The sequence below is a fragment of the Geosmithia morbida genome (assembly GCF_012550715.1).
Source record: "Geosmithia morbida isolate 1262 chromosome Unknown scaffold_26, whole genome shotgun sequence".
In the NCBI taxonomy this organism is placed as follows: domain Eukaryota; kingdom Fungi; phylum Ascomycota; class Sordariomycetes; order Hypocreales; family Bionectriaceae; genus Geosmithia; species Geosmithia morbida.
In genome coordinates, this window is record NW_023336213.1 from 135,313 (window position 1) to 162,319 (window position 27,007).

Sequence of the window (27,007 nt, forward strand, 5' to 3'; positions counted from 1 at the left end):
ATGCAACCTGCAGGTCGGTTGATTTATTCCCTGTGCAAGTAGTCGGCAGTTGGGAACGGGCGCGGGCAAGTCCGATTGAGGTAATTTTCATCATTGCGCAACCAGCAATTCAGATGGCGTATCGTATGCAGTCTCGCGGTAATAGTGTTCCACTCGGCCACGACCAACAAGCAGTAACGATAGTGATAATCATCGACAGAGTCCTTGTGGAAACGAAGGGCTCGCCCCGTATCTTTGCGACTCGCAGGGTTTGACATGCATCTACTGGTGAGATTACGGACTGTTACATCCTGATTTATCGTACCGGCGACATGGCCCCTCTACGGATGGCGTTTATCTTACCGTATTCATGCACAATGGTTACAGGGGCGTCGCTTTTCTTATTCTTTGGACAATCAACATGCTGATGGTCGGTCTTCACCTCTTGTAATATAAACCGTCGGTATATCCACACCGTTTGGGGGGAGGGGAGGGGAGGGAAGGCGACGCGACACGACCTCTCAACTCTTCTAGGCACGAGAGGCTAGGTTGATAGCCAGTGAGGAGGAGTCCAATGCCCCGAAAGATGGAAGACGACCAGAAGGCCCAGATCAAACCCCAATCCGAGGCCAATGTTGCGACCGGAGGGCTGGACGAAGAGTCTGGGATCGCGTCCAACGGCTGCGAAACAAGCAATGTGTCTCTCGCAAAGACAGGTCAGGTGGACAGACGGAGCAGACGCATCCTGCGCGTTATATGGGACTCACTCGACAAGGAGCCCAAGGAACGGGCATTTGTCAACAAGGCAGACTGGTTCATCATGACCTATGTCTGCATATCGTACTTTGTCAAGTATCTCGACCAGACCAATGTATTTCGGACCCTCAACTTCCTATATATATATATATATATATATACAAGTGACTGTTTTAGTTTCGGATGCTGAAAAGCTGACAAACAAACAGGTCGTCAACGCCTACGTGTCCGGCATGAAGGAGGACCTCGATATGGCGGGCAACGACTACAACCTTCTCCAGACAATGTTCACGGTGGGCTACTGCATCGGAAACATTCCTTCGCAGCTCATAATGACGTGGGTCCGTCCATCGATCTGGCTTCCGGCTCTCGAGCTCATATGGGGGTTCATGGTGATGGGGATGGCTGGGGCGAAGAGTGTCGAGACGCTATACATCCTGCGCTTCTTCATCGGCCTGCTCGAGGCCTCAGCCTACCCGGGGATCCTGACTCTCCTGGGCAACTGGTACACGCCGCAGGAGCTGGGAAAGCGGTCGTGCATCTTTGCCAGCAGCGCCTTCATCTCCCAGATGATCTCCGGATACATCCAGGCCGGGCTGTACACGGGCATGGACGGCAAGTACGGCATCAGCGCCTGGCGCTGGCTCTTCATCTTTGACGGCATCATCGGCGTCCCCATCTGCCTCTACGGCTTCTTCGCCGTGCCCGACAGCCCTGCCAACTCGAGGGCGCGCTGGCTCAAGGAGAGCGACAGGGCCATGGCCATCCGGCGCATGGAAGCGGTCGGGCGCACGCCGTCCAAGAAGCTGACGTGGGGTACCGTGCGCGACGTCTTCGCCAGCTGGCCCGTCTACCTCTTCTCCCTGGCCTTTGGATCCCAGCTCCTGGGCTCCCGCGTGACGAACTACTTCGCCATCTACCTCAAGGACACCGGCCGCTACACCGTCCAGCAGGTCAACATCATCCCCACGGCGGGTAACGGATTCCAGGCCGGCTTGGGCCTGGTCTTCGCCTGGGTCAGCGACGGAATCGGCATGCGCCACCCAGTCATACTGTTTGCCGCCGTCATCTCCCTCGTCGGCTGCATCATCCTGTCCGTCTATCCGGAGCGCAACACTACGGCCATGATGGCTGGCTGGATCCTAGCATACGGCGAGCTGAGCGCGTCCGCCCTCATCTTCTCTTGGGTCAACGAAGCCCTATCCTTCTCCGCCGAGCAACGTCTCATCACCATCGGCATCGTCGAGTCCTTTGGTTTCGTCATGAATGCCTGGGTGATCCTGTTTACCTACGACAGCGGTGAGGCCCCGAGATTCAGCATCGGCTACCAGATGGCTGCCATGTTCTTTGCCATCGAGATGCTGTCCGTTATCGCCATATGGTATTGCTACAAGAAATGGAAGCCAGCACCCAGAGCAATGGCGGAGTAGGAACAACGACAGCAATGAGGTGGCGTCATGTCGACTCTGCTGTCTCCGCTGTATTCCGAATCGGTTGCTGGATGACTAGATAGCAGGTCTGAACCTTTCTCCTCCACACCACGCTTCATCCCATATCTGGGCACCTTGGTATTACCTCTTGTGAACCTCATGCCTATGCTCCCATCGCTCCATCAGCCTCAGTCGATGCGAAGCTGAGTAGTGGATATGCGAGCCGAGATTAGCGTTGTGCCCATCCTGAAGCGAAGAGGTGATGTCAGGTACAGATCGCGCAATAGGGAACCCTAGGATGGCGGCGGTATATTTCAAGCGACAGTCAGCAGCATCCATAACCTCTCCAGCTCGGAGGGCATGAATCGGAATCGGGCCCTAGGTCGCTCAACTTGTGATTACAATCTGTCCCAGGCTAGCTAATATTGACATGGCAGTGTCGACCAACGGATCGGTACGGGAAACAGAGCCGACCAAGACTTGCGATGCGATGCATGATCTGAAAGTGGCTCTCTACATACCCGGACGTCTAGACGATGGTTCGAACATCTGAGGTTCCCCTTCACCGGAAAAAAAAAAGTAGACGGAGAGGCAGCCGGTCCTTACATGTACGATTCGTATCCATACATTGCATCGTGTCAAGAAGAAGAAACAGCCCGTAGGCGGGTCGGCAGACGGCGTCCTGTACTTTCCTTTCTAGGTAATTCTCGGGAAGAGCTTCCGGTCCTGCAAACCAAGACGGAAGCTATTTACCTGAGATACGGAGTCTTGATCGGATAGAGAGTGAGCATCTATCTGTCTGTTTGACGAGGTGAAGGGCCTAGAGTGCTCGTGTCGTCTGCATGCATCTACAACTACCCGCAGATGTATGAATCGGTTCATGCCGTAGCATCGGGTCTCCGTCCGTTGGTCAGTAACCCCCGCTCGGGACACTTCTGCCGACTTGGTATGCTGCCAACGGTCAAGACCGAAGAGGATTGATCCGTCACAATAGACTGAAGCTGCGAGTCTCGTCCCACGACGAGCTTTCTATCCGCATGTCACCATAATAGTCGGCCATGACTGGTCATCTCCCTTCCACTCCACTCCCAAGCCTACACCATGAAACCATTGGCTCTACCGGTATTCCACAACGTACGACAACGGTGTCTATCGAGGTAAATTAATTGGCGCGGCGTTACTACCGTCAAAGTATTGCTCCGTAGACAAGGCACGTGTGATGGGAGATGTCGCCAAACATGCTTCGAGGCACGCCATCTCAGGTTCGAACCAAGAATTAATAAGAGTAAAGGCTTGATAAGCAACGACGAAGCAGATGAAGCCGCCGGGAACGTCCAGCAGCGATGAAACAATAAGAAGACGCGAAAGCCATGCTGCCACCAGCTGACACTCTGCCGATCTCACCTGGGGTGATCCGACCAGAGAAGAGAAACACGCCAGTTCCCGTGAACACAGCGTCCAAGGGCTACTAGCCGAACCGAACAAGAGACATGACGACACCGAAACGCGTGGGGGAAGGCATCAGAGTGGCCATCATCGGCGGAGGTCCAGCCGGGCTCAGTGCCGCGATCGAGCTCGGCCGGCTCGACTTTGTAGACTGGCGCTTGTACGAGCAGAAGCCGACGATTAGTGAGATCGGGACGGGCCTCAGCCTGCAGCAGAATACCTGGCATCTTCTCGAGAAGCTCGGGGCCTCCAAGCACCTAAAAGCCGACGACTTCTTCAGGCCTGGGGACGGGAATGGCCATCAGTGCAGGTGAGTTCGAGTCCGTGCTGCGTGAGCTTCGTACAGCTAGACCACACGTTTCCTACATATCCTGAACAAAAATAAGACAAAGACAAGAGAAGAAGAAGAAGAAGAAGAAGAAGAGGAAATAGTACACGATATTGATGTGACGGGCACACCTGATGACGATTGAATCGAACACAGGGACGGAATAAGCGGCGTCATCGTCAAGCAATTGCGCCTGCCGTCCAAAGTCCCCCCTCACCGAGCTCCCTGCAGAGTTCACAGAGGGAGACTGCAGAGGGCGCTCCTCAAGGAAGCAGACGCCAGCCGCATACGGACGGGCAAGAAGTTGAAGACGATAGACCACACTGCCGAGGGCAAGGTCCAGCTGACCTTTCAGGACGGCTTTAGCGACACTGTTGACCTCCTCATCGGTGCTGATGGGATCCGATCGGTACCTCTCACTCCCCTCTCCTCCTCCTCCTCCTCCTCCTCCTCCTCCTCCTCTTCTTCTTCTTCTCCTTCTTCCATCTTCTTCCAAAACTTCAATGAGTGCTCATTCGTTGACTCGCGATGTGACATGACAGGTTGTCCAGCAGTTCGCATTTCCCGGCTACAGCGCCAAGTACACCGGCTCGACGGGTTACAGGACGACGGTACGGGTGTCGGAGGCCGAGAGGATCAACGGCATGACCAAGTCCACCGTGTTCTGGTTCGGCGACAACGGCGGCTGGCTGTACACGACGCCGCTGGACGGGACGGACTGGGAGGTCACGGCGCGCGTGCGGGAGCCCGACGACGGCGACCGGTCCAGCTGGGGCCGCGAGGTCCCCGTGGACGACATGAAGGTCAAGTTTACCAGCTACTGCGAGCCCGTCAGGCAGCTCCTCGACCTGGTCACCCGCGTCAAGAGGTACGACCACTTTGGCGGCCGGCGGCTGCCCTCGGTCGTGCAGCAAGGATCCGTCGCCCTCATCGGGGACGCGTCCCATCCGCTGTCCGGGGCGTTTGGCGCCGGTGCCGCCTTTGCCCTCGAGGACTCTCATGTGCTCGCCGGGGCGCTGAAGTGGGCTGCCTCCTCTTCCGACTCCCCGGCTGGCCATCGTAGTCTGGCGGATGCCCTCAGGCTGTACGACGATGTACGGTCGCCTCACTATGTGAACCTGTACAAGACGCTCGACAACATGGGAGAGACCGTCACAAAGGTCCTCCAGAGCGCCACGTCTCACGAGGAGCAGATTGTCGGGCGAGTCAATGCCTTTTCTGACGATGCAAATGACTGGATGTACTACTACGATGTGAGTCTGTCTGTCCCTGCTCGCTGGCTTTCCTCCCTCGGCCCCCCTTCCGGTTCTTTTTTATCTCTCTCTCTCTCTCTCTCCAAACGGGGCTTGTAATTGACTCTTTCTCAGGCCGGGAAGGAATTGGAAAACGCCATTGACAAGATCGCCCAGGAATCAAGCGGCTTGGCGAAGTTGTAGCTCACACGTATTACTTGAAATCTGTACTCGTACTCCGTACATAGGATGGGCAGCAAACGCTGTCTGTTGGAATATGCTTCAGTCGGATCTGAGTCGCATGGGAAAGAATACAAGTAAATAAAGTATATATATAATACACTCTAGATGATGTCTGCATCAATACCTCGAGAAGATGATTGCCATAGGATATGACTTATTCCCTTCCCCAACTCATCTCCCTCTCACCCCATCCAGCCTCGGGAAGCCCTAGAGGAAGAGAAACACGGACCCGCACGAAGAATCTCGCGTGCGTCGTACAGCTCAGCTAAACCGTCACGCTTTCCTCTAGCTCAATGACGTGATGGCCTCACTTTCCATTCGACCACCTTCCCGGTCCCGTTTGCCCGGCGCACATTCCGAGCGGTTTTTATTCGTCCGGTAGTTCTAAATCATTGAAAATCGTCTGCCAATCCCATGATACTACTGAACTACTCTGCTCTATTAAAGAAACCGACCCCGAAACCAGTACTCACTCCGGATCGGCCATTCAAGAGCTTCCTCCCCACAAGTCTCACAGAGCCACGGAAGTTTCAGGCTTTCTTTCCTTCTTTCTTCTTTCTTGGTCTGCTCAACACGAGACTCACTCTCCCATGTCTCAATCCGAATTCAAAGTCATCATCGTCGGCGGCGGACCAGTCGGGCTCGTTGCCGCCCATGCACTCCACCACGCCGGCATCGACTTCACCGTCCTCGAGCAGCATGAGGGCGTCTTCGAAGACGTCGGAGCCAGCGTCGTCATCTTCCCGCACAACCTGCGTGTCCTCTACCAGCTTGGACTGAAGGAGCGCCTCGATCAGATCAGCGTGCCCATGGTCCGCCAATTCGTGGGGTACGACCACACCAGGAACCAGTATAAGCCATCGAATAACCTGACCCTCTTTGAGAAGAAGTATGATTGATCCCTACCACCAGCTGTTCCGCCCCCGTCCAACACACACACACATGCACACACATGCACATGCATACACATATATACACACACACGCAACTCATCCTCATCCGTCCCCTTTTGCGTACGCTAAATCAAGACGTGCAACAGCCACGGCGCACCCATCATGCTGCTACACAGAGCCGACCTGGTCCAAGCCCTGTACGACGGCCTACCCGAGGCTGCCAAGTCCCGCTACCAGACGGGCAGGAAGCTGTCGGATATCGAGGTGACCGACGCGGGCGTCAGGGTCACCTGCGCCGACGGAAGCGCGCACTCTGGATCCCTGGTCATCGGCGCCGACGGCACCTACTCCAACGTCCGATCCATCATCAGGCGCAACGCCCTCGAGTCGGACCCCAAGCTCGAAGCCAGCTGGGATGCCGAGCATCCGTGGCTGGCAACGTACAGGTGCCTGTGGGCCTCGTTCCGTCGACCCCCCGGCCCCGACCCGGGGGCCAACTACGAGACGCACGCGAAGGACCGCAGCGCCGTGTACCTGACGGGCAAGGACAGGGCCTGGATCTTCCTGTACGAGAAGCTCGACAAGCCCACCAGGGAGCGGGTCACGTACGACGAGCACGACGCCGCCGCCTTCGCTCGGAGCTTCGCCGACTGGCCGCTCGCCGAGGGGCTCAAGGTCGACGACGTGCTGGCCGACACCTCCTTCGTGTCCGGCATGGGAAACCTGGACGAGGGAGTGGCGAGCAGCCTGGGCGAACTCAATCCTGGCGTCGCCGACCGCATCGGCCGCCTGGTCCTCGTCGGAGACTCGTGGCACAAGTTCACCCCCAACGCCGGCCTGGGCTTGAACAATGGGATCCAGGACGTCGTCACGCTGTCCAATAAGCTGCGGTCGCTGCTGTTTGAGGAGAACCCCAGGGCCCTGCCGGACACGGAGACGCTCTATGCCGTCGCCCATGGCTACTACAGCGACAGGAGTGAGCTCTTGCAGGCCGACTATAAGCGGGCTGCGCAGGCGACGCGGCTCGCCGCGCGGGAGACGACCCTGCATCATATACTCGAGAGTTACGTCTTCTCCATCGACTGGCTGCTGGGGTTACTCGTCAACAAGACTGTTGCGCCTTTGGTCAAGGCCGGCCGCGTCTTGTCCTACATTGACGCTGCAGAGTACTTTTCAGGCTTGATTCCTTGGGATCACCGTCTTTCGTAGAAGGACATATAATGTTGGGGAAGGGTTAATATTCGTTCAAATACTAGCGTCACACGGGGGTTACGGCTATGGCAGCAGTCAGCAAGTGAAGTAAGGCGGTTATGAGGAAAAGTCTCAGGAATATATTTTCATTCGCAAGAAGCGATAGCATGAGAAAAGTCCGAATTCACCGTCATGCAGTGAGTGCCATGGTAACTATCTATTCGAGTATTTTAGGTATCGTAAATCTGTAGCGAAAGTGAGCAGAGCAAAGGAAGGGCAAGAGAATCTCAACATATGCCAACTATGCTTCGTGTCAAAAAAAAAAAAAAAGAACAATGTATGAAAATGAGAATGAACGAGAAAGAAGACAGCGAGGGAGAAGACAGGCGGTGAAAAGAAGGAGAAAAGATTTCGTGAAGGGGCAAAAGAGAGGGAAGGAAGTGGATAGAATCAAGAATCACCATCCCAACATCTCAAGCGTGGCCTTGGCATCATTCGGCGTCATACTACCCACACCAAGCTGCCTGACCTGAGTACCCTTCCGAAGACGCTGCAAGCCAACGCCAACCTTCCAGGCTTCCTCCTCCTCCAGGACGAAGAGGTACCTCTTCGACCCCTGATCCCTGAGAGTGGCCCGCACGACGTGCAGACCGTGTGCCTTCCAGTCTCCCGTCTGGCCGGACATTGCAGAGCGAGTGTTAGTCGATGACTTGGAAGAACGAAACCTGGACCCGCATTGACCGAGACGGCAGCAGCCGTTGCACGTGCGCACCAGGTCGGTGAGGTAGACGTCTGCCTCCTCGCCCTTGAGGCACGACGCGTCCTCGACGGATGTGCGAGCGTTGCGGGACTGGGCCATCTTGTGGAGCAGATTGGGGGTGGGATGGGAGGACGACTGCGCAGAGGAGCTGGCCCGGGACGACCAATTCTCGCAGTGCGGGGGGCACCATACCTCAACTTGCTTGAGGGTCCAGGCCTTGACGTCCCACTCGCGCTGGGGGACGCCGCGGACATCATCGTCGATGAAGAGGCCCTCTGTCGTGATGCGGAGGATGAGCCCATCCGTCACGCTGCCGACTCCCGAGATGAGCTGGCTGGCCGGCGTCTTGGCGAACTGGTTCATGAAGAGGTACACGCCCGCAATGACAATCTTGTCCGGGTTCTTGGTCGTGTAGGGGCCCCGCATCGAGGGGGGCGGCGAGGTCCGGTGCGTCGTCTGGGAGGGTGCCCATGATGACTCAGAACCGGTGTACGATGAGAACGACTTCTTGCGTGTCGACCTGGGAGGCTTGTCGTAGGGCCGGAACGAGTGCGTCTCCTCGCTCACGTAGGATTTGGCCGTTGGTGGCGGCGGACCTCTCCTCTCCGGGCTGGGGGGAGGCGCGTTTCTGGTCGATGTCGTCGACGGTGCCGGTGAGTGCTTCGGAATGGAGGGAGGTTTACCGTTGGGCCACATGCTCATCTTTTCGCCCACGCCTGAGAAGGCATAGCCGGTATTTTCTCTGGGTTTCTCTGCTGCTGCTGCTGCTGCTGCTGCTGCTGCTGCCGCCGCCGCCGCCGCCGCCTCCTCCTCCTTCTGCTTCTCTTCTCGCTCTCGTTGTTCGCGCTCACGCTGCGCACGTTCTCTCTGCTCGCGATCCTTCCTCTCCTTATCCTGCCTTGCCCTCTCCATCTTTTCCCGTTCGAGCTTGGCAATGGCCTCGATGAGCTCTCTCTTGCGCTGCTGTTCTCTATCGGCTGCCTCTTTCTTGAGACGCTGTTCCCGTTCGGCCGCCTCCCTCTTGAGTCGTTGTTCCCGTTCGGCCGCCTCCTTCTGGAGTCGTTGTTCCCGTTCGGCCGCCTCCTTCTGGAGTCGTTGTTCCTCCTCGGCTGCCTCCTTCTTGCGCCGTTGCTCTGCCTCGATTGCCTCCTTTTCGCGCCTCTTCTTCTCCGCTTCAGCTTCTCGCTGCTGGCGTTCCTTGGCCTCCTTGGCACGTAGCTCAGCCAGCCTCTTAGCTGTCTCCTCACGGCGCTTCTGCTCAGCCTCTTTGGCCTTGCGCTCCTCTTCCTTTCTACGTGTCTCCTCTCTAGCCTTTTCCCATGAGTCCTTGTATTGGTCGCGAGCCTTCTCCCAGGTAGACTTCGGTGTGTCCGCTTGAGGCTGGGCCTTGGGAGGCTCCTTCTTTGGAGTGTCGGGTCTGGGAGGTTCATTCTTTTGAGTGTCGGGCATGACAGGCTCGGTCTTTGACGTGTCNGGCTGGGCCTTGGGAGGCTCCTTCTTTGGAGTGTCGGGTCTGGGAGGTTCATTCTTTTGAGTGTCGGGCATGACAGGCTCGGTCTTTGACGTGTCGGGCATGGGAGGCTCAGCTTTCGGAGGGTCGGGCTTGAGAGGCTCCTTCCTTCGCGCGTCGGGCTTGGTAGGCTCCTTCCTTCGCGCGTCTGGCTTGGTAGGCTCCTTCCTTCGCGCATCGGGCTTGGTAGGCTCAGCCTTTGATGTGTCGGGCATGGGAGGCTCAGCTCTCGGAGGGTCGGGCTTCGGCTTCGGTTGTTCTTGTCTGCGTGTTTGGGGTGGAGGTGGTGCCTCCTGCTTTGGGGCCTGGTAGGGAGGAGAACGGGCCCCTGACCGTGGCGGCGGTGGTGTGTTCGAACGAGAATAGTATCCCCCGCTGTGCTGCCTGCCATAAGGCGGTGCACCAGGGTCGCCACCCCCAAAGGGTCGCTGCCCTCCACCGGGGGGAGTGCCATGCGGAGGCGGCGGAGGGGGCACATCATCGTTTGGGGGGGCATGCGGGGGCGGTGCCCTGCCGAATCCAGCGGAGCCTCCAAAGGATGCGTCGGGTTTGGGCTTGCCGAAGCCAGAGCCAAACGGCGGGGCACCCTCCTGCTGTGTGCGGCCGATGGCCCATGAACCGAAGCCGACGCCCAGCACCAGCATGACTACACCGACGTCGCCAATGCCTTGGAAGCTCTCCCACCAGACGCGGAAGGCGGGGCCCATGGTCTGGCCCAGCACGACGAAGACAAGGGCCGAGGCAAAGCCGGCAACGAAACTGTTCACGTTGGGCTGTAGAGAAGGGAGATACAGAAAGCCGGAGCCGGCCGAGTGTTCAGGGATGACAAAGATGTCATATCTGCCGGGGGGCAGGCCGCCCGACCTAGGAACTCCACCCGGACCGCCATGAGGCGGAGGGGGAGGGGGCACATCGTCCATGGCAGGGTGTGTTCAGTCGGAGGAATGTGTCGAATGGTACGGTAGGTGGGGGAGGAAACTCGACGCGGCGGTTATTGCAAGACCCGGCTTATTGACGTGCGGGGGGAGGAGTCATTAGAGGTCATGGAGTCGTCGAGAAGCTGGAGACAGTTGGAGTCAGTCGACTGGACAGATCAACATCGTAACGTTACCGAGATATGCTCGGTACTCACAATTGGGCATAGAGCAGGAGGAACAGGGCTGGACACCAAAACAAACACACAATGCTCGCTATGATGCAGAGGGCAAGGAAGAAGAAGACGAACAAGAAGACACGATAGTTGAGAGATGGGATAAAAGGGGAGTTTCCCCCACGAAGGAGGCTGAGCAATAGCTTGTCCAAAGCTCAGAGAGCGAAATTGTCTTGTTCTTCGTCGTCGTCGTCGTCGTCGTCATACAACAACGACAAATGTCAACAAAGAGGAATTTTGTTAGAAAAGTGTGTGAGACAGGAAGCACTCCGGGAGCAGCCGGAGAGGTTGCTATGGATGAGGGGAAGGGACAGGTATGTAAGAGTAATGGGCCACACAAAAAAAGCAACAAAAAAAAATTTGAACAATTGAAAAATTAATTGAAGGGAAGAGAAAAGGAAAATATTTTGAAAGTATGACTCCATAATAAAAGAAAAAAAGAAAGAGGCACCGTCATCCCCCCAGGGACCCTTGATTGTTTACTTCCCAGGATTGGATGAGAGGGACGAGGAAAGGGGAGCTACGAGAAGTGGGGCAGACAGTATGTGTGCCAAGTGGGTGGTACTTTCCTTGCCGACTTTTGTCCCCCCACACGCACGGGCGGAGCCCATTTTACTTGATACAAGCCCTCTCTAGGTAGCAGGAATTTTTTTCTTAACTAATGTATGATGCCTGTAGGCTATAGGCCATAGGCTATAGGCTATAGGCTCTGTAGGACCTAGGTAACACCTACGACGAGGGGTCATTACGTAGGCTGGGGGCGTTGCTGTTGGGGACTGCGCCGGCTGGTATGACTTACTCCGTACAGCCTACGGAGTACAGATTACAGCTACCAGCACCGCTGTACTCGTATGGAACCCGCGGAGGATGGAGCTCCCTGCCCCGTAGCGCTCCGTGCTGTCACTGGCTGCCACGAAGCCCGGCCATTAGCCACCGCCTCCTGCAAGCTAGCCGCCCTTCCGCATATCCATCACACCACACACTATTTCTGCTGCTGCTACTGTCGTTCATTGCAATGTTATTGTAGAGTGGTATTCCTTCACAGTCGGGGTGTGATGATACCACCGTGATACTGTTATCAGCAGTTCCCCTCCCCCCCTCCCCCTCCCCCTCCTCCCATTACGCGCAAACATGCAGTTCGATTCACCTTGAATGCGGTGGTTCAGATGAAGGTTGCCATGTGCATACGGTAAGGTAACTTCTGCCGACGTGGGAGGAAGTCTCCATCCTCCGTATACCGCCAAGAGGGTAAACAGACAGCACCGCCTCCAGGCAACTGGGTCTCTCCTACTCCATACGGATACCCGAGCATCAATACTAGCAGCATGCACTAGTGGTAGTACTCCGCAATGATGCCGCTTGGCACCATCACCGCCAGTTCATATTCAACAAAATGTACAGACTACTCGGGCAGGTGCTAATCGTATATATGCATTCTTGTACTGTAGAGAGTTATGACGTGAAGAGACGGTATAAAACATGAAACCCGTCATATCTGGCATAAAGATGGGGGGGGAAAAAAAGAAAAAAAAAAGAAGAAAAAAAAAAAGGCCCTCGATAATTTCCCAATGATATCCGATACGAAAACAGAAATGCCGGACTGAGCTCAAAAATGCACAGAACAGAACAAGAAGGACAGGCTAAGCAGATGAGACAGTAAGAGAGAGGAGAGTATTCCATGTCTATCAGAAGGGCGTGAAAGCAGTAATCATAATCTGTGCCACCCAGACTGCCCCGGTGACAGCACTGCTCAGTAGACCAAAGGTATTAAGCCCGGCCTCGACGGACAAGAGCAGGGCTCTGATGGCCGTGCTTAACACCCAGCCGGCGAGTCAGAACTTCTTGAGCCTCGCGTTGCCCACCCTGACCTTACCCTGGACGCGATCGGTGTCGTCGCCGAGCATGTCCAGCATCTCCTTCTGGCGCTCGGCCTCCTCGCCGATCTGGATGCCCAGCTCCCTCTGCCGTCGAATCACGGCGGCAAGCTGGCTGACGTCCATGTCCTGCTGTTCGAGCTCTTGCCTCTGCAGTTGCAGCACACCCTGATTATCCAGTTCCCTGGTCTTGTTCGTCTCCGGCAGCGGAGCGCCCAGCACCCTGCCGCCGCTGCCGGCTCTCGACGAAGATGCGCCCGCTCCTCGTAGAAGCTCGGCCTCGTCCGCCGCAGCGGCGGAGCTGCTGGATGGCGTGCTGCTGGCCAGCTTCTCCAGCCCGTCACGCTCCATCCTCGCCGCGGCGACGAGGTCTCTCCGCCTGCGCAGCTCCCCCTCGCCCACCCTCTTGGTCTTCTGCATCTTGGCCAGCCCGTCCGTGAGTGTGATGATCAGCGTGCCGCTCTTGACCAGGGCCCTCTTGGCCGAGGCACCGGCCTCGATGGCCGCCGAGCTGTCCGCGCTGTCCAGGGCGCCGTCCCGTCGCGACAGGCTCTGCCTCGCATCCTGGAGGCAGCCCTTCAGCTCTCTCTGCACGTCGAGCCAGGTATGCGGGTCAGCTGCCCCCGCCGCGGCGTTGCCTACGGTCCCGCCCGCCGACACGGCGGAGCTGCCCGAGCTGTTGGGCAGGTTAAGAAATCCCCGCCACCCGGCTGTGTCACGCCACCGGCGGTCTGGCGACTCGGCAATCACGCGCAGGTACCGCTCCAGTCCGACCCTTCGCTGCTCTGCCAGCTGCGGAGACGTCACGGTCGACTTGAGCCAGTGCTTTCCAGGCAGGGGCTCCGGAGGAGGCGCGCCCACCTGTTCCGTCAACGTTGCGTGGAGTCGTGAGAAGTCCGAGTATCGCTTCTGTACCACATATGACCGGAGAGGCAGGCGGAGTGTGATGTTGTACAGTGTGAATGGCTTGGATGAGCCGATTCTGCCTACACTCGTCGAAGGAATGCCAATCTCGGGTGGCGGTGCCATGATTTCGTCGCCGGTCTTTCTTCGCTCTTTCTTCTCTTGTATCTCTTTGAACGCTCGCGGAGAGTTCCCGTCGGGATGTCGATCTGTTGATTCACCGACGCACTCACTTCCTATAAGAGGTTGAAGGGTATGGGGGGTTTATCTGAGGATGAGCGGCAGTCGGCGTGCGAGCGAGTGTTGGTGTGTTCAGGGAGAGAATTGTCTTTTTGCTTGTAGACGCTGTTGGCGTGCATTATAATCATCGGATCAGGCGATGATGCAAGCGTCAGGCGCTACCGCCAAAACAGTAGACCCTGCTATTCATATCGCCGTATGGCTGAGCGCGTGCACGACCCGTTAAAGGCATTATTCTCCTAAACGTATACCGCAGAATCCCAGGGCCCAGGCCCAGAGAGACAACGCCGTAAGCCCCGGGACCCTGGCAGACCTCTGTACGCGCTAATCCCTTTGGGTCAGCGGTCGTCTCCCATGCTCACTGGTGCCGTTGTTGAGCTGCCACGTACGAAGTACGGATACTGCTAGTAATCACGTCCACGCGATTGACTCGTTGTCTTGGTGATCCATCCTCTGTCGTCCTATGGGACTGTCAGGTCACGGAAAACAAAGGTATCAACCCGGCTTGCCAACACACCAATGTCCCACTGGTATATCCCCAGACTCTCTCGACGTTGGCGACATAACCGTGGACACATACTTCCAGGCCCACTGCCTGTAGTAAGCACACGTCAAATGAGCACAGCGCCTGCATACTCTGCAAGAGCAAGCAGCAGCTGAAGTCGAGGAGGGAAGCACTAAAAGGAGTACGGAGTACAGATCTGTACACATCATAATACATACAGGAGTCAACGTAGTATTGGTCCCAATTTTATCCGCTGATGCTCCGTATCAGTGGTGTTTGGTACGCCATCATCGCCGATGTATTATTGACTTGCAAGTAGGGAGGAAACGCTGAATGCCGGTTGCCTTGGGGTCATATTTCTACCACGGGTGGGTAGATCATGTAGCTGCGGACGTGAAATTCTACGAGAAAGGCGTACGAGTACCTGTATAGCTGTGAAAGCGGAGCACCTGTAGCCACGGGATGAAAATGACCTGGCTACTAAGTAGTATTATTGTTAGTACTACTTGGTCTTTGGCTGTATGAGCATCATCTTCCCTGATCTTCATTCAACAATTATGTATATCAGGGCTCAGGCATATGCTCGCCATGCGTAGCAAGGAGCCGTGCACATCTATGCAACCAGGCCTGGCTGACTTTCCGACTTTCCCAACACCCTCGCTCTTCTTCCCCGCCCGGCTTCTTTTTGTCCTGTTCTCTTCTGCGTTTTACATCACTCCCTCTCTCTCCCTCTTTCGGGGTTTGCTCCCTGCAGTGAACAGCATCGACTCTTTCTATTTTCTCGTTTCTGCCTTCTCTCCTTTAAAACGTCTCCTGGTCATCGACGACCTCGCCCTCGGCAGGGATCTCGAAACCCTCCTCGGTCGAGTAGAGGATGGCCTGGATCTGCCTGATGAGTCCGTCCTCCTGCTTCTCGATCTCCGGGTCCTCGTCAACGGCCTGCTGGATGAGGAGCTCGATGTCCCGCAGCTTGCTAAAGTAGAAGTCGCGTTCCCTCTCTAGACCGACAACTGTCTCCTTGAGCGTAGCCACTTCCTGCTGCAGAGCAGCCGTACCGGGGCCGGCGGCTTTGGCCACACGAGGACCGCCGCTGGGAGTCACGCCACCTCTCCGGGCACCGGAGCCGGTCGACGCCACGCGGGGAGCACCGCCTCCTGCCGGGAGAGCTCCGCCTTTTCGCCGCGCGACGGCATCGTAGTCGTGGTCGGGGAAGTTGAGGTCCCAGAACTTCTTGGTCCACTGCAGGAACTCGAGGTTGTCCTGCATCTTGCACTTGACGAGCGATTCCACGGGGATCGGCTTGTCGATCTGGTGCTTGGCGAAGATGTCTACGGAAGTGATCCGACCTGTCAGCCACACCCAGCTACCAGAAGCCAGAAAGAGATCCTGAACCGGGGGGGGGGGGGGGGGGCGGGAGAGGGGAACTACACGTACTCTGAAGAACTTTGAAGTTCTGAATGTAGGCATATTCTGAGTTGACGTTGAACTTGACCCTCGACATGGGAACATCCATGTAGATGCTGTCAAAAACTTGGCAGAGGGCAGCGCTATTATTTGTGAGACGCGGTCAGATTCTTCTTTCTCGTCGGTCGGGTACACGTCCCCCCATTTTTTTAATTTTTTTTTTTTTGTTCGGACACCGTGGGCGGGGGAGGGGTAGAGGAGAAAGGGGTTCCGAGGAGGCTCACCCAGTACCGCATTGCTCAACCTTGGTAATGTTGAGCTGCAGAAGACTGTTTAGCCATTGCACGAGTTCCTGTCTATTGTTAACCGGAGGGTTAGCATCACGTCGTCGCGTCGTTGCGGAGGGGCGAACGTGGCAGGAAAAGGGGAGAGGACCTACCGTGACTCGCCCATCCTGAATGAGGGGTGTGTGTTGTGTTGAGATGAGAGGGACGAAAAAGGGGGGGGGGGGGGGGGGGGGGAGAGAGAAAAAGGAAAAGGGAAGGGTCCGGAGTTTTGGGAGAGAGAAGGAGGGGGGGGGAGAGGGGTTCAGATGAACGAGATGGATCTAGGATAGATGATGTTGTGAGGGAGCGGCGCTTGGCCGGGTTTTCAGTAGAAATCTGTAACAAAACGATGCAGGATGGAGGTGGGATATCGTAAAGGGTAATAAACAAGTTTGGACCAGATAGATGCAGAGAGAAATCGAAAGGCCCAAGTTCGTGCCTCCGAGGCTCCCCCATTCGAGCTCGCCGGCCGGCCAGTTGTGTTTGCGCCATTGCCCGATCAACCGCAGTGGGTTCCCATCTCGGGAAAACAACGGATCCCCCACTACAAGAGTTATAGGAATCACGTGCTTCTCTAGCCCACGCGCTTGGCTTACTACCTACCCGTACTATTACAGATTATACGGAGTACGTCTATACGTAATATTACCTGTCTATATTATCATTACTTTCTTACGGTGGTCCAAGCTCTCTCAAGAACTCGCATGTCAGTACTCCGTAGCCAGCTGTCACAAGGCAAGCACCGCGTCCTGAAGAGTGGGAAAGAGCGGGATGCACAAGACAACCAGCCATTTTACAGGTAATATTACAGCACGAGCAGAGAGCCCCGTCAAGAACTGCGATCAGTTATACCCTAACGGATAGCGGATCAGCCATAAAGAGATATATACCTGACCACTCAGAAGGGTTCTTCCGCACTGCTGCTGTTAGGTTTGCGTCACCGGTGCGCAGCGACAGTCTACCTGTATCAACCGCATCCTTGGCATCGCGGCCCTGCCCTGCTGTCTCTCAATTTACGTTCTCCTCTCCTTCCCAGAACCCCCCTTCTCCCTCGGAAAAGCCCTCAGAGCTTTATGAGGAAGGAGACATGGCCTTGTGTGGGGAAGAAAGGAAGACAAGAGAATCAGTGTATGATATTACATCGCGTCGGCGTCTCGGATGAGGAACGGAGGGTGTTTAGATCTTTTTCCATCACTCTTCCGTTACTTTTTCTAGCAGTTCACTCACTTTCCACTCTTATACCTGTCCTTTTCACGTATTATCTTGTGAGGCTATCACGTCCCCTTCCTTTCGCGCAGCATCGCCTAATACGGTGTATCAACACCCAGTTACCTATCTATGGCCGCCCCTCTCTGCTTCTGACGTTCGACTCTCACCGCCAAATTTTTCAAGTGGCAGAAAAAAAAAAGTATCCACGTTTGTACCTGTACTACCTCTGCTTCAATTTTCACCCTCACGCCCATACATACATAACCTTCCTCTTCTCTCCCCCATAGACAGAGCAGACACAATGGCGCCCAGTGAGAAGAGAAAAGCCGCAAAGGACGACTTCATCTACACTCTGTCCGACGAAGAAGATGCGCCCATAGAAGAAGAAGAAGGGCGGGCAGATGACCCAGAGCCGCCACGAAAGAAGTCCAAGAAGGCCAAGAAAACGACAAAGGCCAAGTCTAGCAAGAAGGATCATGAGGAGGACGATGACGAGGTCGGTGGTGGAGACTTCAATCCGGACTTCGAATTCATGCTGGAAGACCCCGGAGTCGTCGGAGACGATTTCGAGGGCTGGGGCTTCGACGGCGCAAAGAGTGCCATGAAGGCCAGCAAAGGTGTCGACCTCGACGCCATCATCCGTCGCCGAAGGGCCCAAAAGATCAAGAACGGTGCTCCGGAGGAGGGCCACGAAGATGAAGTCGACGGTGAGGCGAGCAGCCAAGAAGGAGAGCTTGCCGACGGCATGGATGTCGATCTCGACGACGGGGACGACGAGGTCCTCGCCGATGACGCGTTTGGCATGAATGTCGCCTCCGATGCCGAGGAAGATGAGGACGAGGAAGATGACGACAGTGGTGACGGTGCTGAAGGAGACGATATGGATGACGACGACCCGGCTTCTGACGATGACTCTGTGGCAACGCCCGTCGACCACCCCGAAGACGACCAGGACTCGGATGCTAGCGATGAGGAGGATGCGGAGGAGGAGGCCAAGAGGCAAGCCTTCTTTGCGCCAGAGGAGAAGGCCAAGCCCGGCAAGAAGGACTCGTCTTCCTTCGTGACCATGTCACTGTCACGGCCCATCATGCTAGGCCTCAACAAAGTCGGTTTCAGCAAGCCAACACCCATTCAAGACAAGACGATACCCATTGCTCTGATGGGCAAGGACATTGTGGGTGGTGCTGTCACCGGTTCTGGAAAGACGGGTGCTTTCATCATCCCCATTCTGGATCGTCTGGTCTACCGGCCCAACAAAGTGCCTACGACGCGAGTCGTGGTCCTTGCTCCCACACGTGAGCTGGCTATTCAGTGCCACGCCGTGGCCACCAAGATTGCCGCCTTCACCGACATCAAGTTCACGCTCGCCGTCGGTGGCCTAAGCCTCAAGGTGCAGGAGGCGGAGCTCCGTCTCAGGCCCGACGTGATCATCGCCACGCCAGGTCGCTTCATCGACCACATGCGCAACTCGCCCAGCTTCAACATCGACACGGTGGAGATTCTGGTTCTCGACGAGGCCGACAGGATGCTCGAGGATGGTTTCGCCGACGAGCTCAACGAGATCCTCACCACCATGCCCAAATCACGCCAGACCATGCTCTTCTCTGCCACCATGACTTCAAGCGTCGACCGCCTGGTTCGCCTGGGCATGAACAAGCCTGTTCGCATCATGGTCGACGCCCAGAAGAAGACCGTCGGAACCCTCGTTCAGGAGTTTGTCCGCTTGCGCCCCGGACGCGAAGACAAGCGTCTCGGATACCTCGCACATCTGTGCAAGACGCTCTACACAGAGCGCGTTATCGTATTCTTCCGTCAAAAAAGGGACGCCCACAAGGCCCGCATCATCCTCGGCCTCTTGGGAATCTCGGCTGGTGAACTTCACGGAAGCATGAACCAGACAATGGTAAGTGGTCTTTCGCCACACAGAGGCGTGCACATCCGTATATGTACACGGCGGAAAGCTGACCCATGACCACAGCGTATTGAAAACGTCGAGCTGTTCAGGGACGGCAAGGTGACGCACCTTATGGCCACCGATCTTGCTTCTCGTGGTCTGGACATCAAGGGCATCGACACCGTCATCAATTTCGAGGCCCCGCAGTCCCTCGACATCTACGTCCACCGTGTCGGTCGTACGGCGCGTGCTGGCCGCCGCGGAACGGCGATAACACTTGCGGCCGAGGCGGACCGCAAGGTGGTCAAGTCTGCCGTCAAGGCGGCCAAGGCTCAGGGCGCCAAGGTGGTCAGTCGGACCGTTGACGCCGCAGAGGTGGACAAGTGGCAGGCACAGATTGACGGCATGGATGGCGAGATTGAGGACATCATCAAGGAAGAGAAGCAAGAGCGCCAGCTTGCCCAGGCTGAGATGCAAGTACGGAAGGGCGAGAACCTGATTGAGCACGAGAAGGAGATCAAGTCCCGCCCCAAGAGGACCTGGTTCGAGACGCAGGACGACAAGAAAAAGGCCAAGCAGGCCGGAGACGACGAGCTCAATGGGAAACTGAGGGACAAGCTCAAGCACAAGACGATGGCCGGAAAGCTGAGCAACAAAGACAAGAAACGCCTCGACGCCATGGCCGACCGCAAGGAGGGTCGCGTCTGGATGGGCAGCAAGAAGTCGGCCGCCTCCGAGGCCGAAGCCAGGGCTAGGGATAGCGCCCCCAGAGAACGAGGAGGCGGCAGGGGAGGCGGCAGAGGAGGCGGCAGAGGCGGAGGCAGAGGTAGAGGCAGGAGGGGAGGTAAAAGGGGAGGCAAGTAAAGGAAGGGGGTATGGGTTCTGGTGTTCACGGCGTCTGCTTGTCGGGAGGCCTTTTCTCTGCACACGAGGCGCAACCAGTCTTCTCACATGCTTGAGATGATCGCCGCTTGTAGAAATACACTGTTTTTCTGGCAGTTTTCGTATAATAAAAACCTCGGTTTACTTGAATCCACGTTGACGCATATTCTACCTGACGGCCAGGTAATTGAGCAACATCATACATCATATTACAAAGCTACAAACAAGTCTCCATTCAGTCCATCTCATACTCAAACAATGTACTCGCAAGATACGAAAACAAACAAGCCCACTAAGAGTATTGACGTTCTCTACATGTAGTTCTGCTTGTCAAGCGGTTCATTCATCACCATTACTGATTAGTAATATAGGGTAATATCAAGACAGACCAGGTCGGCCAAGTGGCAGCACGACACACGAAATCGTTGAATTCTCTCTCTCCTCCTGACCATTCCCAGCTGTCAGTAATCATCTCCCTTCCCGACCAGCCGGGTCCGACGGTCCATCGTCGATAGAATCAACCGTGTTATCCCGATACACGAGGGCAGTCAGACCGTCATCCATTTTGCCACCCCGCTGCCATCCCATCCGAGCTGCAGAGGATTTTGTGGACTTTACCAGGGGACCAGAGGAGTTCCTCGGAGCTACGTAGTGATAGCAAAGCTCCCCTCCCCACCACGGACGACTGCATAATACGAAAAAAACAACACACACCGATATATCCGGGAGAGCATCTCGTTTCCAGGAAGAAAAAGGAGAGAGAGCGCGGAGAGGAAGATTTGAGGAAGATTTAGGAAACTAGAGACTCAGAATCACCAAGCTGGCTCCCTTTGGATTCTCTGGTCGAGGCCGGCTGCGTCCCTCACGATATCTCCGCGAGAGCCTACTCAACCTCCACCTCGACACCCTACCTCAGCTCAGACGCCGCTTTCAGTCGAGGATATACCGCTTCATAGTTGTGCGTCAGCGCCGTCGCGACCAGGGGAGACGCGCCGTCGACCTAGTTGCTCGGTACAGCCGACGGCTGCTGCTGGGACCGTCGTCGTCGCAGCGTCAACGCCGCGCCACCACCCCCAAAGATGCGCGAGCGCCCGTCACCGGCAACGATAGAACAACGGGATATTACGGGAACCTGCCGACGACGAGCGGACCGGGAAAGACGGGGTACGGAGCAGCAGCACACACAATGGACGAACCGACTAGCGGTGGCACGGCGCCAGGTGAGCGAGGATACCGCCGCATGAGGCTGGCTGCCATGGCGGGGAATCTGTACAGATCAGGCCAGCAGGCCGTGAGCGGTATGAAGGAGCAGTACGCGCAAACCATGGGACCTGTGGAAGGCGGCGGCGACGGACACGGAAGGACAAGTATTCCGGGCGCGTTTCCCGACGTCGAGATCCACGTCCAGGGCCACCAGCAGATGGTGCTCTTTCCGTCCTACGCGATAAGACACATCAAGAGGGACTGGGACAGGTTCGAGCAGATGCTGTCTTCACAACACGATGCCAACGGCAGCATGGGTGCAGCAGCAGGCGACGAGTCGGCCGCCAAGGATGGAGTATACTGGCGCCAGGAGTGGGAGAGGCACGAGGATGAGAAGGCCGTCGTCGACGTCGACGTCAGAGGGTGGATCTACTCACCGCAGCTGGGACCCGTGACCAGGAGGAACAGGATGCTCATCGGGCTCGCTCGCCAGCTGAGCGGTATCCCGCCGCCTAGGAATGACACGCCTGCCAGCAACAGCGAGGGTGGAGGCTCCGAACCGGCGCCGGACAGCCTCCGCGCCCACCACCAGATGCACGAGGCGCAGCGGGAGCAGGAGAGGATCGAGCGCGAGGCGGCGCAGATCGAGCGTCGCGGGCGGGAAGAGGAGCGCGTGGCGTTCCGCGGAGGATACAGCGAGAGGCCCCGGCCCGGCCCGGACGCCGCCTCCAGGGCGACGACGCGGAGCGAGCCCAACTCTGCCCCGGTGAGCCCGACACAGTCGGCATTGGCATACGGCGGACCGCAGCCCAACGAGATGAGCGAGGCGGAGCTAGCCATTGCGAATGCCAACCTGATGGCGCGCATCGCGCCGTTCATGACGACGCCTCTGGTGTCGATGCCCGTCACCGTCTTCTTCTACAACGAGACGCGGTCGCGGTCACGAACCATCATGACCAACGATGCAGGCCACTTCAACCTGCGCGCGGCGCTCGACTTTGTGCCCACGCACGTCAAAGTGCTCACCAACGAATCGCTGTCGGCCATCAACAAGGTGGCCATCACGGAGCCGAAGGGGATCAGCCTCATCAGCGACGTCGACGATACGATCAAGCGATCCAACATCTCGGGGGGTGCCAAGGAGATCTTCCGCAACACCTTCGTCCGCGACCTGAAGGACCTGATGGTCGACGGCGTTGCGGGCTGGTACAACGAGATGCACCGCATGGGCGTCAGCATCCACTACTGCTCCAACAGTCCCTGGCAGCTGTACCCCGTGCTGAGCACCTTCTTCAAGGCCGTCGGACTACCGCCCGGGTCACTCCACCTGAAGCAGTACTCCGGTATGCTCCAAGGCATCTTTGAGCCGGTCGCCGAGCGCAAGAAGTCTACGCTCGACCGCCTCCTGCGTGACTTCCCACAGAGGAAGTTCATCCTCGTTGGTGACAGCGGCGAGGCAGACCTGGAGGTGTATACTGAGCTTGCGCTTGCCAACCCGGGCCGCATCCTCGCCGTGTTCATCCGCGACGTCACTACAACCGAGCAAGCGGGTTTCTTCGACAACTCCTTTGGAGCGAGCAGTACGAGTGCCTTACCCCGCAGACAGTCCGGTCCGCCGCCCAACGACGGTCGCAACCGCTCAGGAACGCCCCGACAGCAAACGTCTCCGAGGCTAGGGGCCCGGCAGCAGGAGAAGCCGCGTCAGAACTCGGGTCCCGTCATGGGTGACCTGATTGATCTGTCAGAGCCCGCCACCGTGACCAGCCACAGTGATAGCAAACCTGCTGGGTCGGCAAATGGACGCAAGCTGCCGCCGCCGCGACCAGCCAAACCAGCTGCCCTGCGAAGCGCGCCGTCTCTCGTCGGTCTTGGACAGCAGCAGCAGCAGCAGCAGCAACGGCAACGGCAACGAGGCCCCGCATCGGTCCCTCCCCTACCAGCGAGGAAGCCGCTGCCACCCTCCAAGACGACATCATCTACGGGAGCAGAGGCAGGGGCAGATTCCCCACCCCCTCCCCCGCCACCCCGACGACGCAGCTTCTGGAACAGCAATGCGGACGTCGATGAGCAGCCTCTCCCTCCGCCGGCTGTAGGCACAGCGTCAGCGGCCTACAGCCGGTCCCGTCCCGAACCCAGGACGAACAAGTGGTCCCCCGCCGCGTCGCCGGATTCTTCACCCACGCTAGGCCCGCAAGTCCCTAGGAAGGTTGAGCTGTGGACTAGGCGGCTGTCAAGGGCACATGAGCAGCTAGACCATCTTGGCGTGCTGCTGTATACGTGGCGCACGGGCGGGGATGTGGTCGAAGAGGCGGTGGGGATAGTTGAACAGGCTAAGAGGAAGATGGGTATGTAGGGCGCGAAGGAGGGACTGTATATTTACGTGGATATATGCTCGCCTGGGCACTCTTACGATATCTGTTCTTTTTCTTTTTTTTAGCACTTTGGATGTATCGAGCAACACATTCCCATTTTCTTCCTTTAGAACTATAAGGAGACACGACACATTCTTCGTTTCTTCGCTGCACAAGTACAGACATTGTTGAGAAACACACGAGGATGAAGAAGATCAATATACAAGGAGAGGAATAATGAGAACTTGACTCGGAGCATTATACGTACAGCCCAAAAAGTCGTCCATCACTCCACCTCGAGAGCCATGGCTATACCAGCGTCTCGATGCCGGGGTGCATGGCAGTGCAGCAGCCACAGACCGGGATCGTCCACCCGTAAACGCAGCACCGCATACCCTATCGTTTGGACGTACACGGTATCCTTCTTGACGAGGTTGATGAGGTTATAAGCCCCTCTAACGGGTTCCCTGGTCTTGTCGTACGGGCTGTACGCGTCCCAGCGGAGCATGTCAGGTTGAGGCAGGGAGACGGCAAGAAGGTCGTACCCGTGCCGAGTCAATCCGTCCGACCTCTTATTCCTCTCTTCATCGGGCCAGGATCAGTTCACCAGGTGGAATGGATGACCTCGCCTCATCAAGGTTTGTGCTTATGACAATGTCCACACAGGGAGAGGAGGCCTCATGGTAGTCCACCAGGGGAACAAAGTGTTGTTCATCTCTATCCCACCAGTCACTCTCGACGCCTATTAGTGGAGGGTCCTGCGTAATCCAGAGTGTATTGTCCACGTAGCCCCTCGGCTTGTTCTCTAGGTGGGCTAGCAGCTGTACTTCTGTATAGACCAGGAATGATCTGATATGGGGCATCCCCGCTGATGGCACCGGGTGCGAGGAAAGGACTCTCGACGGTGGACGTGTCGTATGATGTTGCGAAGGGAGTGAATGCGGCGTTGAAATTCGGACCGGATCGGGAAAGTTTGCTCCGCAGTCAAAGCCAGACTCTTCTTCCTGCAGTACCTGTAGGCCATTCAGCATAGGTACGGGTGAGGAAGAGAGGTGAGAGAGAAGAGATGCAGGATGAGAGGATGTAGGGGGCTTACTCTCCATCAAGAGAGAGTCTGGCGAGGGCTCCATGCCCCAGTGCGTCCAGGTATCGTAGCTGTCCCGGATCTCGGTGGCGGGATTGTGGTACCAGTCGCCTTTGAGGACAGTGTCGTCGCGGTACTCTCTGCTTCTTTGCGTCGCTTTTGGTTCTACTCACCTACAGGTCCGTGGACTGTGAGTGCGCCGTAGAGGCCGTCGGCCCTCATTACTTCGGAGTGGGCGTGCCACCTGTACAAGCTCGCGTGTGTAGGTCTTATATTAGTACATATAAGACGGTGATGTGCGACGGGAGTTTAGGTGTCCAAAGTGACGTCAGGACTATAATTCTGCCACTCAATTATTACCCCTTCCAGCTCAAACTACTTCACCGCCCTCACGGCAATTCAACGTGTCTCTCTTCCACTTCCATCTATCCAACTCTTCCCCCCCTTCCGTTCAAACCCTACGAATCATAAGAAGACAGAATAACCAGGAAGAAATCTCAATCCGCTCCAGATGGTAACCACGCGCCGCTCAGCCGCATCGACACCTGCGCCCTCGGCAGCGACAGAAGCAGACAACATCGACAGCATGGCGGCAGACCCAACACGTCCCCACCCCACCACGTCATTGACACCACCGTACCTCCCCACGAAAGCCGAGCGAATCGTCCTGGTCGCCTTCCCCGTCATCCTGCTATTCGGAAGCCTCTTCTCGGTGCTATCTCCCACGACGCGCGACGCGCCCTACGACCACGTGGCTCAGGCGCACGTACAGGACCCAGCGGTGGCGCCAAGCTACTTTGCTCGCAAGTCCAACGTGTTCAACGTTGTCTTCGTCAAGCAAGGGTGGGCATGGACGACGGCGGCCGTGCTCTTGCCGGTCCTGACACATCCCGCCATGGCTGCTACGCGTGTGAGGGTCGTCGCGCGCTGGGCCGCCGTCACGGCGTGGTGGTTCTTCGTCACGCAGTGGTGCTTCGGGGCGCCCCTCATCGATCGTGGGTTCCTGTGGACGGGCGGGGAATGCGAGGCCGTGGCGGAGGATATAGCCGAGGGCAGCGCCGGGCTGGGAGGCATGGTCACGTCGGTCGCCTGCAAGGCCGCGGGGGGCAAGTGGAAGGGCGGGCACGACATCTCCGGTCACGTCTTCCTGCTCGTGCTCAGCACGCTCATGATCGTGTCCGAGGTCGGCTGGGCTGTCCTGCGCTACTCGGGCTACGCCGCCGACACGAGGGCTGTGGTAAAGGCTGACGGGTCCGTCGAGGCCGCTGAGGCAGAGGCCGTCACGCCTGCGGGAGAGGGCCGCGGCAGGACCTGGCTCGGAGTCGGTGGGCAGTTTGCGTCCGCTGTCGTCGCGCTCAACCTCTGGATGGTTCTCATGACGGCCATCTACTTCCACACGTGGTTCGAAAAGGTAGGCATCTCAACCCAACTTGTGCGTCCGGTGAGGAGGAGTCGTTAACACACGCACCTGTGCAGTTTACCGGACTATTGACCGCTTTTGTGGGATTCTACGTCGTCTACATCGTCCCACGATTCGTACCGTCTGTACGCGGAGTCCTCGGGTTGCCAGGCATATAAACAAGGGTCCAGGGAATYSWGGGGGGGGGGGGGGGGGGGGGGGRGGGGGCTAAGAAGGAGTAATCTGTACACTGGTGGCGGTATATTGTTGCATAATATCGATGTTTATAAGGTGGGAGACCGATGCGCGACAATACAATTCGTGAATAAACCAGCACATGATAGGAATCCAAACCTGCCATTCCTCGTTAGCACGGAGATGCGATGTTGGCGATATAGAGAGGCCTGGTTTGAACAAGAGAAGAAATGACACTTGACCTGTTCCGCACGGTTGCGTCCCACGGTGACTTTGTCAGCGAGTCTTTGTTTGCTTAATTGCCCCGCCTCCACCCCGCGGCTTTCATCCAGCCCTGCCTCACCTGCCACAACCTCTTCATCTCTTTCCTCTACCCCATCCCACTGAGGACTCGACTCGATCAATTCTTCCACCTAGCACAGATGGCACGCGTAAAAGCTCCCCCGCAGCTTCCGGAGCTCGTCAAGACGGCCTTTGCCAACGCCCTACGCGACGACGCCTTGCACTTTTTCCCAACACAAGCGACTCTCGTAACCGTCAACTCGACGCCGGTAAGTCTGCGGCCGAACCCCCCCCCCCCCCCCCCCCCCCCCCCCCCCCCCCCCCCCCCCCCCCCCCCC

The 27,007-nt window shown here is 57.1% G+C and overlaps 9 protein-coding genes across 9 annotated transcripts; 6 read left to right on the forward strand and 3 right to left on the reverse strand.

Annotated features, from left to right (window-relative positions):
- Positions 1-565: 565 nt before the first annotated feature.
- GMORB2_4813 (Major Facilitator Superfamily) lies at positions 566-2,165 on the forward strand (the record flags this gene model as incomplete). The annotated part of the gene is made up of 2 exons (XM_035466787.1): positions 566-850; positions 945-2,165. 2 exons carry the CDS (start codon positions 566-568, stop codon positions 2,163-2,165), a joined length of 1,506 nt encoding a protein of 501 aa, XP_035317946.1.
- A 1,490-nt stretch (positions 2,166-3,655) lies between these two features.
- On the forward strand, positions 3,656-5,291 carry GMORB2_4814 (salicylate hydroxylase; the record flags this gene model as incomplete). Its single annotated transcript, XM_035466788.1, has 3 exons — positions 3,656-3,921; positions 4,096-4,348; positions 4,482-5,291. The coding sequence occupies 3 exons, from the start codon at positions 3,656-3,658 to the stop codon at positions 5,289-5,291; spliced, it is 1,329 nt and encodes a 442-aa protein (XP_035317947.1).
- A 713-nt stretch (positions 5,292-6,004) lies between these two features.
- Positions 6,005-7,516, forward strand: GMORB2_4815 (2-polyprenyl-6-methoxyphenol hydroxylase; the record flags this gene model as incomplete). The annotated part of the gene is made up of 2 exons (XM_035466789.1): positions 6,005-6,238; positions 6,524-7,516. 2 exons carry the CDS (start codon positions 6,005-6,007, stop codon positions 7,514-7,516), a joined length of 1,227 nt encoding a protein of 408 aa, XP_035317948.1.
- A 439-nt stretch (positions 7,517-7,955) lies between these two features.
- GMORB2_4816 (DNA repair exonuclease SbcCD ATPase subunit) lies at positions 7,956-10,688 on the reverse strand (the record flags this gene model as incomplete). Its single annotated transcript, XM_035466790.1, has 1 exon — positions 7,956-10,688. The coding sequence occupies one exon, from the start codon at positions 10,686-10,688 to the stop codon at positions 7,956-7,958; it is 2,733 nt and encodes a 910-aa protein (XP_035317949.1).
- A 2,062-nt stretch (positions 10,689-12,750) lies between these two features.
- On the reverse strand, positions 12,751-13,821 carry GMORB2_4817 (regulator of vacuolar morphogenesis; the record flags this gene model as incomplete). Its single annotated transcript, XM_035466791.1, has 1 exon — positions 12,751-13,821. One exon carries the CDS (start codon positions 13,819-13,821, stop codon positions 12,751-12,753), a length of 1,071 nt encoding a protein of 356 aa, XP_035317950.1.
- Positions 13,822-15,241: 1,420 nt separating this feature from the next.
- GMORB2_4818 (microtubule-associated protein, RP/EB family) lies at positions 15,242-16,196 on the reverse strand (the record flags this gene model as incomplete). Its single annotated transcript, XM_035466792.1, has 3 exons — positions 15,242-15,768; positions 15,875-15,987; positions 16,129-16,196. Coding segments are annotated over 3 exons (708 nt in total), but the record flags the coding sequence as incomplete, so codon positions are not given.
- Positions 16,197-17,680: 1,484 nt separating this feature from the next.
- GMORB2_4819 (ATP-dependent RNA helicase DDX27) lies at positions 17,681-20,137 on the forward strand (the record flags this gene model as incomplete). Its single annotated transcript, XM_035466793.1, has 2 exons — positions 17,681-19,282; positions 19,358-20,137. The coding sequence occupies 2 exons, from the start codon at positions 17,681-17,683 to the stop codon at positions 20,135-20,137; spliced, it is 2,382 nt and encodes a 793-aa protein (XP_035317952.1).
- Positions 20,138-21,341: 1,204 nt separating this feature from the next.
- On the forward strand, positions 21,342-23,711 carry GMORB2_4820 (Phosphatidate phosphatase APP1; the record flags this gene model as incomplete). The annotated part of the gene is made up of 1 exon (XM_035466794.1): positions 21,342-23,711. One exon carries the CDS (start codon positions 21,342-21,344, stop codon positions 23,709-23,711), a length of 2,370 nt encoding a protein of 789 aa, XP_035317953.1.
- Positions 23,712-25,379: 1,668 nt separating this feature from the next.
- Positions 25,380-26,371, forward strand: GMORB2_4821 (Inositol phospholipid synthesis and fat-storage-inducing TM; the record flags this gene model as incomplete). The annotated part of the gene is made up of 2 exons (XM_035466795.1): positions 25,380-26,204; positions 26,270-26,371. 2 exons carry the CDS (start codon positions 25,380-25,382, stop codon positions 26,369-26,371), a joined length of 927 nt encoding a protein of 308 aa, XP_035317954.1.
- Between the last annotated feature and the right edge of the window lie 636 nt (positions 26,372-27,007).